Source organism: Sylvia atricapilla, chromosome 4 (genome assembly GCF_009819655.1).
Source record: "Sylvia atricapilla isolate bSylAtr1 chromosome 4, bSylAtr1.pri, whole genome shotgun sequence".
Classification (NCBI taxonomy): domain Eukaryota; kingdom Metazoa; phylum Chordata; class Aves; order Passeriformes; family Sylviidae; genus Sylvia; species Sylvia atricapilla.
This window is the reverse complement of record NC_089143.1, coordinates 25782160-25795457: the sequence shown is the minus strand read 5'-3', so window position 1 is coordinate 25795457 and position 13298 is coordinate 25782160. Positions and strand designations below refer to the sequence as shown.

The 13298-nt window shown below is 43.2% G+C and overlaps 1 protein-coding gene across 4 annotated transcripts in view; it reads right to left on the bottom strand.

The window, feature by feature from the left end:
* Positions 1 to 13298, bottom strand: part of REEP1 (receptor accessory protein 1) — a 68082-nt gene that overhangs the window by 38471 nt on the left and 16313 nt on the right. For all 4 annotated transcript variants that reach the window (XM_066317327.1, XM_066317328.1, XM_066317329.1 and 1 more), the window contains exon 2: positions 2155 to 2227. In XM_066317327.1, the coding sequence (XP_066173424.1) occupies positions 2155 to 2227 (73 nt within the window). The remainder of the gene's footprint in view (positions 1 to 2154; positions 2228 to 13298) is intronic.

Here is a 13298-nt window from a genome sequence, read left to right as displayed (position 1 = left end):
GTCATGGATGATGGTTTCCTTTGGGGTGACAGCAAGAGAGTATTCGGGGACAGTGACTTGGTCAGATAAACTGTAGTACCTCAAGAAATTCAGGAATTTGGGAATTTTTGTCACTGAGCACTAAATGGCGTCTAAAAACACAGCTCAGCTATTCTGAAGCATGTAGTATTGGTTCTTCTTAGGATGCAAAAAGATGGTGAAACAAAGGTTGTTAATTTAACTGACAACTGTCATTTAATTAGGTGCATTTGAAAATGGAGATGCCTAAGCAGCTTTGCTGGAATGTTAGAAAGCTTAAGGAAATAAAACCCATGAAAATCCATGAATTAGAGGATTGGACCATGTTAATTAAGGCTGGTACAACTACAATAGTCTAAGGAAAGGTTGGAGAGAAGACAGTAGAAGAGGGATACCTACACCAGGTGCTGCTCTGGGGAATGGAAGATGGAGGCGTCAATAAATATGGATTTCATCAGCTTGGAAATGATATCCCTATCTTCTCCCCAATACAGTGGGGACAGTACTGATAGTCTCCATCTCCCTGTAGGTACTGGAATTATTCCCTGAGCACCTGTCACTCCGCTACATAACTGCACTCCTGGGATTTATATTTATGTGCATATTTATATTTATATGCAGTGTTACAGCAATAATGGCACTGCCAAATGCCTGAGAGTATCATCCCAGTGCAGCTTCTGCCAGACTTTTTATGTAACTGTGACTCCTCAGAGCCTCAGTGCCAACATGGCTCTCTCAGTTAGACATTACTGCCAGCAAAACTTTTAAACACAAACCAAGACCTGGTGTGGATGAGCTTGGATCAGCCTAAAACATTTATCAAAATTATTATTACCAAGCAGAATAAAATGACTTTGGAGTGATACAAGTTTTGATAAGTGAAGTTTAATAAGTGAAGGTTCCTCCTGTGTCAGTGTAAATTATTACTTCATTTATTTTTATTTTTTTTAATCAGGCCTTAATGGACACATTGCCACAACTGCTGTGTGAAACTGAAATAATTTGTAAGGGCAGACCAGGCATTAGATCAGCTGTTCTCACATTTGCGTCACTACCACAAGTGTCTGATGTGAGTTCCTCTTCTACAATTAAATTTCCAACAGGAATTGGACCCTTCGACAAAATACCTTCCAGAAAGGGACTACGGAAACATTAAGTATCAGTGGCAGACATTGCTTGGAAATGTTTGTGCACATCTTCAGCATTTTCAAATGAGGCCCTGAGAAGCACAGTTGTGGAAGGGTTGCAGAAACATTTTGCCTTAAGTATATGCTGTGTTCTGTAACACTTATGATTCTCAAAATACCCAAAAACATTTTCTGAAGGAGGAAAACTATAGACAAAACTCTTAGGAGCCACAGTGAGCCCCAGATTGAGTTTGCATTAAAGATTTAATGGGATGCACATCTATGCTGTTATCCAGATGAGCAAATGGGCTTGTTATCCCTGGGATCTTGAGAGGATTGAAGAGTCAAGATCTGGAGGCTGAGCTGGGTTCAATGAAGTTAAAAGAGCTCAGGTTGTGAAGGGCACTACAAACCCTACAGGACCCCAACAGCATCCAAGTGCTTTTGATTCTTCCTCCTTTCACTTTCCCTGATACCACCCCCCATATGCCTTTAGAAACCAAGGCTCAGGGAATATTTTTCAGCAAAAATAAAAAAGAGAGCACACCCAGCTTCCAGACCTGCCTGTAAATAGGTCACTCTGCAAAGAAGGATGTTTCTGTCTGAGGACTCAGTCATATGTACTTCGAGTTGCCTCCTCTTATCCTTGTTTTGAATGAGCAGTTAAAGCTTCAAGGCTTTTTGAAAAGGCTTTGATTTATGCTGCTCTTCAGAAACAAAGAAGAGCACACAAGGCTCTGGATGCCAAATGCCTTTTAAGTTGGTTGTATATCTCGTCACCAGAGGAAGAGCACATATTTGTCAAGGAGTACATCAGCTCTGCACTGGAGCCAGAAGCACAAACCCAAGTCTCATTTGTACCCAGCAATCAACCAGTCCACCTTCAGGCCAGTCTGCCCCTTGCACTCCTTTATGAGCTGTCCCAGAATACAGGCAACACCTTTCCAATGTGGTGAGAAGCAATCTTAGAAAACAACCCCCCAGCACAGCCACAAACCTCATTACTCACATATTCTTTGATGTCCTTTGATTTCACGGCTTTGTAAGAATAATATGCGGGGTAAAGTGTGCCAAATATAAGCCTGGAAAACACAAACAAACAATAAACAGATTAAATTGATTTCCTGTCACAGAGAAAGATTTTTTTCCCCTGTGTTTTAAATGTGGTTTTTGCACTGGTAAAAAGTGTTAAGATTTGATTTAAGCTTGAGTGCATTAAGTACAGTACAGGAGTGATTTTGCATCACTGAATCCAGAGCAGCTATTGCCAGTGACTTGAATGAAGAGCAGAGATCCAGGCTGATTTTCCTTTTACAATGGTTTCCAACACACAAAGTAAAATAACCAAACCAAATAGAGAAGGCCACTGCCACATTTTCGAAAGGAAATTAAAAATCTGATCTCGAAACAATCTACTGTGACACCAGGAATATGGGAGTATTGCTTCCAGAGAGAGAATTATTTGTCTCAAATCCCTTCCACCTCTATTCAGTACTCTGAAAAGCTGGCAGATGATAAAGCAGGGTCCAAGTTCTGCTGGTGCAAGGGTTTAGATGCCTTATCTTACATTAAACCTGATATAGGGAAGAACCCTGCACTATTCAGTAAAATCAGTTTGGGCTCATGAAAGGAGGAGGAATCTGCCCACCAAGATATGCCAACATGATCAGGCCTAAAAACCCCAGCTCTGCTGTTCTTTCAGACAGTTTCCTTTAATTTTCGAGTCTGAAAGGGATGCTGTCAGGTTCAAGATTTCATGTAAGAATAAAACAAGGATCTGTAAGTTAAAAATAGCACTACTGAGAAAAAAAACAGAGAGAATTTTTTTATACTAGGTTCTCTCTGCATCACTGCCTACATGCTTATTCACTTGGATTATTCTGGACGTAAGCATAGGCTTGTCAAAACCACTTCGTCCTGCCCAGGTTTCAGTCAGTTTTATTCAATGCAGGAGGATGATGCTGCAAAGTCTAAATTTAATAGATTGCAGGGTAATGTTCATTGGCTTGCAACTACCCATCTTTCCATTGAAGCTTTTGCCTTAAATTCATACAACTGTTTCCTCTGCTCCTGGGAATGAAAATGATCAATGTTTCAATCCCTAATTGTGGAGCCACACAGACCCATAGTCATCTTTTTCCACCCTGCCAGCAGTGACTGAGTGCCGTGGGACTCATAATTACAGTCAAGTCCATTACATGCATAAGACATTAAAAATTAACACTCTGAGATATGGTGCACCATCCTACTTCCTGGAGCTCAAGGAGGTATTTATTAAAGAATGGGGTGAGCCAGCACACATCTTGATTTCCAAAGCAGTGACTGAAGGCAATTTGCCTGCTATTCATCATGCTCACCATAGCATGGCTTTAGCAGAACCTGAGGCACAATGCAGACTTCAGAAAAGCAGCTACTGAGTGAGGAGATTCAACGTTTTACAGAGGCTTCACACTAGTTTCAAAAAGCTTTGCTGGAAAGAAACAGTCAGCTCCAAACCTATTTGACTCAGAGGGGCTTGTGCTATCTGTAAGGATCAGATAAAAACACTCAGAAAGATTCTGGGAAACCAAAAGCGTTTTTGTCCCTTGCAGTATCCCACCAAACAGCAACCTGGGTTAAGGCAAGGACAACCAGACAGACAATGGCTTGATCCTGTTCTCACTGAGGCTAATAACAAATATTCTGAGTCCAGTGGTAGCAGGACCTAATCCAAAGAAGGTAGAGTACACAAAAGGAAGAAGGCTATAATATTCAGAAAATAACAGCTGAGGACATGACACATATTTTTGGCTCTCCTTATAAAAAGCACTGCAATGCTGTTCTTCCTTCTTGGCCTAGGCTGGCTGCTATCTCACACTTTTATTTCCTGCAAATAATCACTGAATGATTGATATTCATTTCCTCAGTTTGTACTGGTAACAGAAAGTCATTGGGTCCTGAAGAAGCAAATGGTTTACAGGAATACCAGAAAATAATTAGTTGCAGATAATAAATACCTGGGAAAAAATCCTGTGAGGTAAGAAAATTGCAATAATTTTGCATGTGCAGAGCAAGGGACAGTTAATAAGGTGATATGATCTTCCTAAACTGGAGATTAAGTTTCACTGATTTGCCTTGCAGTCTGTTGTGTACATATATGGACATTTATTACTGCTGTGGTTTACCAGACTGAAAATTGTTTTGAGGAATGTTGGAAGCCAGTGTTGTCACCGCTGTGGCTTACTAAGTGGCTTGAGGTCACTTAAGCTCTGGGCACACTCTACAAACGGAAGACAAAAGATGCTTGGGCATATCTGCACAGCATATTCAGGGGTTTTAAGACAAATATTTGCATATAGGGATATTCCAAAATGTCTCTTAAAGTTACTGTCTTCACTTGGCTTTGGATCAGGGTTGAGTACAGTTGATTTAATTCAACCACATGCATCAATCCTCCATCTCTTCCCTCACTTCCTCTACTCTGCTGAAGACAATAATTATCATTTCCCCCTCATCCAAGCTTACTGCGTAATTAAAGTTATTGTTGATTCCTGCCTTCCTTCATCTCCATGCTCAGACTGTTGCCAAATCACTCCTTCTGCACGCTATACATAAACCTGAGGCTGATCCTTTGTCCATGGAGACCCATAAAATCTTTCCTTGTCCAAGTCTCCTTTCCACCTCCTTTGTGTGGTCTCTCCCCCAGCTGGATGCAGCAGTGTTTAAACCCATCTCTCTGTCACTCCCACTCCAGCCTAACAAGCTGAAGTAACTTATCTTTGCTTTCCATGCCTGAAAAACGTTGTTCCTAACAACTGTTGGTTTGCTCTTTTATCACATCCTACCTTGGTCCCTTCTTTCCTTTAATGACTGTAGTGCCACCATCCTCTTCCTCTGCTGTTTTCTGCATCTTCTGCATCTTTCTGCATCTTCTCTCACACCCTGGAGCTCCTGCACTCCTTGCTCCCCCATTGCATGCCAGTCCATTGCCTCCAAAACAAGCTGTTCCCTGGCAGTCGCCCTGACAGCCTCCAGTTTGAGAGATAGCAACCCAAGCCAAACCAATTCCAACTATATCATTCCCCAGTCCTCCTCATCTCTATATTCTTCTTCTGCCACATTTCTGATGTTCTCTCAACCAGATCACAGGACCTTCAGCTCTCTTCCCACATCCTCAAAATCACAGGACTGCCTCTCCGTTCCCTCCCACAGCTGCCAGCTGACCTGGGACTCTGATGTGCTGTGACTCCTTCTGTGTTACAGGTACTGTCTGTCTGCCTGGTGCTGGCCAGCCAAATTAATGACCTACCTATGGAGTCAGCACTGCAGCTTTTACCTCCTGGCAGACAGTGCTATAAAACAATCTCCTATCCAGCAGCTAATTCTTAGGAATAATGTAGGAAATTTATATTTGAGACCTCTCTGACCCATCCACTTTGGCCACAACCACTTTTCAGATCCAAAAGTTTTGCAGCAGTGGAAAAACAGACAACTTAAGTCTCATTTCCTTAGGAAAGCAGAGTCAACCCACTCCCCACCCATTTCCATCTTTCAAAGCTTCTTTCAATGAGCTGTGTACCCAGGAAAGCCTTGGCCCTTTTACCTTCTTTGCAAAAGCAGATACCCTGATCATCAAACCTCCCAGAGCTTGAGTTGCTACTTTTAAAGCTACAGAAATGTTCTGTAGTCTGGGATAAGGCAAGCACACATCCTCAGGGCATAGCGAGAGGCAAGGAAGTGGTGACATCCATCAGTGAGTTAGGAAAAGCCCACTTGCAGACCTAAACAAATAACCACAACAGCCTGACAGCTCTTACACTGCTCCATGCTGGAGGTCTACACCAATTACAATCACCTTGAAAAAGGACAAAACAGCAGCTGTAAAGAAGCCACTGAAGAGTCAAATAATTGTGCAACAGGAGGCAAAAATCTAAGTAAAAGGTTAGTCTGCCTAAAGAATAGGATAAGGATTAATGCTGAAAATCCTATAATCCTATTAGGCACTTCAGCAGCAGCAATCCCCAGTCTGGATCATTACATGTGCTTCCGGTCATTCTTTGTCAAAGGGGAGACATAAACGATGAAGGCAGCAGGGGAAAGAGAAAGACAGAGAAAGTGGAAGTGCACTGGGGAGGATCCATAAAAGGGACTGTGAAGGTTGTAATTGTTTCTTTTTTTAACAAAGACAAATAACTGAGGTTATTTACTCCTCCTGATGCAGTGCAAGAAGATGCTCAACTGAATAAAGAGAACAAAGGCAAAAGGAGGGGAGAAACCCTCTCTATCACCAGGAAGTATTATGTGGAATGCATGTACTGCAGTTATTAATATAATTACATTACGTAGGATTTGGGGGTTGGGTTTCATTATTCAAGTTTGCCATTAAATGACCGAGGAAAGGATGAAGCTTCCCATACTGTGGAGTTTCCTAATTGTCAGGGGAATAGTAAAGCAATTACACTGTTGGCTCCTCTTTAGCAAACCCTGCCATATTCCAGGGGAGGAGCTGCATCATCATGAAAGCTCCTTCTGTCTCCACTCACCAGGACAGTCACAGTCAGACTTGGCTATTATATCCTTCTGCTCCTTCTCTAGATCTGCTGGAGCAGTGGTCTGACCATCACAGAGCACAGGCAGTATTCCTGACAGAATCTAGGCTACAGCCTGGGGAACAGCCTCAGAGCTGCTACTGTGACCTGGGATGGTCCCACATGACATCTTGAGTTCTGACTTGGTGATGCTGCTTTCCTCATGGAAAAGTAATTTACCTACAAAATTAACTCTCATGCTCCATAAAGCAATCACTGAAATAAATGGAAAGGCTCTTAGTGATTCTCAGGAGTCCTTGCCAGGACTCAGGTTACCTCCAGAAATGTCTGCACATCCTCTCCCTTGAGCATTTTTAACCACATGGATATTTTCTGGGGGGTAACCTGCTGTTACAAATATACCAGCACAGGCTTTCTACATCCCAAGCCATCCAAGTTTTGCTCCTCTAGTTACCATGCCATCAGCAGTGTTTGGGCTGTCTAAACACTTAGAACATTGTGCTATCACAACACAAATAGAACAGCCCTTATTTTGCCCATAAATAACTAATGTTCCCATTTCATCGGCACACAGTGGCCAAGATGGCAACTTCTGTTTCACAGGGGTGGACACATTTAGGAATCATTGAGATATTTCCTATTTTCTCAACATGTTCACTGGCTAGTGTGTGCTTCTTACACAGAGAGAAGCTGAGCTGTCACTATGCCAGCATTCCTCAATGATACCACCAAGAAGGGTACCAATAGGTTTGCGTTCCTTATTATCAGTCCTAATTAATGCTCACACAGCACTACAGATTAAAAATAAACATCACTGCCTTTGCACTGAAGGTTCCCAGTCGAAATGCAGTAGTCGAAGACATGAAAATAAGCAGTGCACAAGGTCAGGGAAAGGGTTAATTTGAGTCCCTGGACAGGCCAAATGCCTGATATTCAAGAAGGGGCTGGGGTGAAGGAAGCACCAGCTGCAGAGGAGGTTCTGGGCTATATTCCCTAGGAGGTGGCTCCTGCAAATTCTTTGCAGTCACTGTGCAGCAGAATGGTGGCTCCAGGAAAGTTGGGAACTTGACTGTTCACTCTCAGGGTGACAGCTGACAATATCACCACTGTGGGCCCCAAGAGATGTGGATACCTGACCATGCCAGATTGACATCCTGATACACTCTGAGAATACTCATGACAAAAATACCTCTCAAGGGAAGTGCTGGGTCCTGATACCCCTGAGACAGATTAGGCTCACTTCAAACTCCACTTGCAACTTGAATCAAGCATCCTTATGGGGTTGGTTCAGTGCCCAAGGACAAACATGCTTGTGTGCCCATGTCACTCAGTCAGTCATGCACTGCTTTTGCGGGTAAAGCTCCACTTGCACAGCCACCCAGCACATCCCTCTGCTTTGTGAAACATTCCTCTGCACATCCATGGTGACCTGCTTAGCTCTTCTGACCAACTAAGAACATGTCCTCACATCCGCACTTTCAAAGCACACATGCACCCAACACCAAGGAAACAGGAAGCAGGAAGCAGACCCAGGAGAGCTCTGTATCTAACACAAAGGTGCTCTGCTTTCCAGCCAGATCCACCTCTGACTTCTCAGCCAGGTTACTACAGATGCAAAGTGAAACTTCATCTTGGTTGATGTAACCTAATGGCTGCTGAAACCAAATTGCTCCTCCTGGTGTAACTGCAGGGCACAGGGACACCCAACTGGCCTTCCAGCAGAAACAGCAAGTCAAGGACTGTCCTTGATGCTTCTGATTTAAGCATCTTCATCTTCCCAAAGCAGGACATATTCCTCTCCTATTGACATGACCCTCTTTTGTTTTCCTTAGCCAGGGCACTCCTCACACAGGAGCTGGCAGATGGCCAGGCCATAACAGGTGAAGAAACATAGCAGCAGGGATGGGTGGAGAAAATGGCCTTGGTGAGCCTGGAGCTTTCACACAACTGCACTTAGGTCACAACAACCCCATGCATTTGGGGGCAGGGTGGTTGGAGAGGCTGCTCAGCAGAAAGAGACCTGGGGGTGCTGGACAACCAGCTGGGAATGTGCCAGCAGTGTGCCCAGGTGGCCAAGAATGCAAATGGAATTCTGGCCTGTATCAGCAATAATGTGGCTAGCAATTCCAGGGAAGTGATTGTCTCCCCTGTGCTGGGCATTGGTGCAGACACATTTCAAGTGCTGTGTTCAGTTTTGAGCCCATCACTTCCAAAAGAACGTTGAGGTGCTGGAGCATGTGCAGAGAAGTGCAACAAAGCTGGTGAAAGGCTTAGAAGACACGTTCTGTGAGGAGCAGCTCAGGGAACTCAGGTTGCTTAGTCTGGAGAAAGAGAAGGATCAAAGAGACCTCACTGCTCTTTAGAACTGACAGGAGGTTGTAGTGAGGTGGGGTTGGTCTCTTCAGCTGTGTCTATAGTGAAAGGATGAGATAAAATGGCCATTAAGTGGCACCAGTGGAGGTTCAGATTAGATATTAGAAAAAAAAAATTCATTTGAAGAGTGGTTAGGCATTGGAATAAGTTGCCCAAGGAAGTGGTGAGTCACCATCACTGGAAGTGTTCAAGAGGTGTCTGGATGTGGCACCTGGGGAGATGGTTTAGGGGTGACTGTGGTTGTGCAGGGTTGGCAGTTGGACTGATGATGATCCTGAAGGTCTCTTTCAACCTCAATGATTCTGTGAAGTATTACATTGTTCACATTGAAATCCTATATTCAGTCTGTCTAAACAAGATAAACTTGTCCCCACTGTTCCCTTTTCCACACTTCCTGTAACAAGAAGAAGGTAGAAATCCTAAAATAGCTCTATTACTGATGGAGAGACCTTGTTAAATATTGGAATTGCTATGATAATGCACATGATGCCTACTAAAGCCTGACATTCCTAGAAAAATTCCAGCAGTGAATGGTCTTCACGGGGTTATGTTTATATGGCTGCTCTTGAGTATCATATTTAAAGTCCATTCAAGATTAGGCAGGTACTTAACCCTTCACAGGGTTACTGTTCCAGACTCACTTCAAACTCAGGCAGAGTTCCATGAATTTACACTCAAGCCAACAATTTAAAGTTCACTTTCCAGTCCTTCAGAACAGAGAATGCCTGTGTAGCTGCTATAAAAATACCCAATAGCTCTGCAGCTATTTTAGGAAGCAAATTCCTTGCAGGTAGAGGCTTACTAAGCTGGTCTGTTCTACTTCACGCTGCCTTCAGCAGAGCTGCCGGGCCCAGAGAGCTGATGAGAGAGGAATTTGTTGTTGTCACCCAGACAACGTTTGAAATAAGGTCTGTGTGGAGAGTGTGTGGGGCTGGTGTGGGGCGTGTGAGAAGCTGGAGTCAACAAGAACACTGTGCCTGGCACACCCCAAGAGACTGTGAGCAGCTGCCTGTGAGAGATAGTGTTTCGTGGGCCTCGCCGGGGGCATTGGCGCTGCCCCTGCTCCTCCCCTCTCCGTGCTCCAGCTCAGCAGCACCGCAGGAGAAAACAGCCCACGGCACTGAGCTTACTCTCAGCTCTGGCACAGCCCACAGCTTCATCTCTCTTTTGGGGAAGAAGAAGTAATTAATCAAAACGCAATACTAACGGCAATAAAATCTGTGCCTTTTAGAGAAGAAAACATTCCTGTTCTGTGACCGGGTCAGATCTTCACCCAGCTTCACTGCTCCAAAAAGGCAGGGCTCAGCGCCTGTGTGCCCTGATGTTTTCCCTACCCAGTACTGACCGTATAGTTCCAGCTTTTAAAGCTTTGGTTTTTTCCAAGCCAAATAAATGGCAATTTGAATACTAAATGGTATGTCTCAAATAGGAAGGGCTGCTTTTCCTGACTCTGGAGAGGGGGATGTTTATGTGGGAAAAGGCTTTTTTAGAAGCAGTGATATTTTATTCCAGAGATGACAGTTGGTTCAAAATCTGCATTGTGACTTAGCCTACAGATATATGATAGGCTCATGATATGAAAAGGAAGAGAAAAACTTATAACCTAACCAAACTAATTTCTAAGCTAAAAAAAGGTAAAAACTATGGATTGCTCATCAACAGAGTAGCTCGGCATTATTTTCATAGAAAACTACATCATGTAGCAAGTATTTTTTTGGAATTATTTTGACTGGTAATATGTGAATCACCTTTTAGAAAGTGCAACCACAAGAAATACTAATTTCTGAGAGAGCATAATCCTATCTGAAAACTCAGTTCAGGTTGTGGAAAACTTCCACCATCAAACCATAAGTGCTACCACTGTCTCAGAAAGTGGCAAGAAACACAAAAGCTCCTGTTCATCTACTCCTCACTGAAAGACAGCTTTAGACTTCTTGTGGTGTACTCATGGGACAGAAAACAGGAAAAAAATTAAATTATACTATAACACATCCAAATCAATTGCAATATAACCTCCTTAGAGTACTGTTACTTCAGCTTCCCAGGGACAGAACATTACTAGAAGTGCTTAACTAAATGCAAGGAATATTTCAGCTCAATGTAATTTCAGACTTAAACCAGAAGCTCTCTTTGGCCCCAATATTCAGCTAAAGCAATGAAAAATATTGACTTTGCATTACCAATGACCCAATCCATTGTAACAAATCAAAGAGTCCCAAGGTTGCTATGAGTACCTCTGGGTCTTGGAGCTCTCCAGAAGCTCTTGGAGGAGGACAGAAACCCAGGGTAGATCTCTCCACTAGCCAAGGAGAGCAGGTTGGTACAGAAAAAGGTTTCAGGCACAGTCATGGCCAGCTTGGTGCAAAACAGCCCAAGGTGAAATCTTACTACTGTTCCAACCCCCCTGCCGTGGGCAGGGCCACCTTCCACTAATGTGGTGGATGCTGGTAAATTAACAGTAAACAGCGTAACTCCTTCCATCAGGAACTGACTTCCTTACATCTCTGAGGTCTCCAGAACATTAACCAGAAAAACCAGAAGACCAAACACTGTGAGGGACCAGACTCACTGAAAACAAGTGGGACCCAACTCAGTCACAACCTCCACATTCCAGAGCAAATATGTACCTCTTAGTTAAGTAAACAAACAAACAAAAAACCCACACACATCTTCAAAACATTTCTTCTGCTTTTGATAACACATTTTAAAGGAGGATTTAAGTGCAGTATAAATATTATTGATGTGAATATCGAAGCTGGTGGCATTACTACTGATTTCTGCTTATTTCTATTTCATTAGTGGTTTATGTCTAATTTATATGGTAAGAAAGTGAGACATGAAATTTATACAGGAAGAATTATATCAGGACATGAACAGTGCCCAGTTTTCAACTCCAGTTTTAAAGCAAGAGTGTAGGAAAGCTAAGGCAAGATGATTCTACAGGTGATTTTAGAATATTCAGCCCAGCTCCATGCTTTGGTTAGCATGGGTATCAGAATGCCACATGCTAAATATAACAGCTGCAAAATTTCAGGGAGTTCACAGACCATGCAGACCAAGTTTCTCTTTCTGGCCCACAGACACAGACTGGTATTTCTTCTGGGTACTATAAACATTTCAGGGAGTGGCTGGGCACCTGCTTTCTTACTAGGACCTCCATAATTTTTATTTTAAAACAAAGGAAAACAAGAAACTGTCATATAGCTTGAAAAAGAGAGACTTCTAGTCTTTTCTCACAGGTATTTGACGAGGGCTTCTGGTGTGAAATTAATAGAGTTCTTTCCTCCAGGGTCTTTTCTCATTTCATTCATCCTTTTTAATCCCTCCATTTTATACAGCTAATAACAGCATTGTAATGAAATGCATGGTGCAACTGAGATAAACATGAAGGCAGAGATCTCCAGCTGGAGCTGTGCTGATACAGAGCAGCCTCCAGTCTAACCCAGACATAAGGGAGAGGAAAAGCAGAAGGAAACTCGCCTCTGTTCTGAAGCCATGGACCACTATTGAATAATCAATCAGATCTACTGGCTACAACTCTGAATTCAGCTTCAACTACCAGGACAACTCTTTGCCTCTAATTAAAATATATTAGAAGAAAAATGACCATTTAGTGCCTAATCCTAAATCATGGTGTTAGGATAAGTGGTACAAAACAGCAATTGGGAGAGCCTAAATAATACCCTGACCTGGCACCTCTCAGGGCTGTCCCAGGGCAGCATCAGCCCCATGGGGGTGACACCCATCATAACACGTTAATGGGAGAGGCTCCCCAGAGCACTTCACAGACTGGGGGTGGTTAGTACCTACTATGAGACTCATTATGGGATGCATGGGCAGACAGTGGTCTTGGGCTCACACAGAATGAAAAGCACACCAAAATGACAGTACAGTGGCAGGTTTTGTCTCACATCTTCTCCTTCACATACTCGCCCACAATGGTCACAATGTAAAATACCTTCTGAACCTCTGAAGTTCTCCTGAAGAATAAATGGGACAGCCAGCACCCAGCCCTTTGGCTTCTGAGCTTCCATTGATAATGTTCACTGCAGAGCAAGAGCACTTCCTCCAGGGTTGAATCTGGAGGAACCAGACTCACTCAGGAACATAGGAGCAGCACCAATCTCCTGACAAAGATAAATCAGGAACCCCAGGCCCTGTCCAGTCAAATTTTTAGTATCTTCATCTCTCCTATTCATGTTTGCTTACCCTTGTTTTGAAAAATTCTTTTCTTTATATATAATCAGAATTT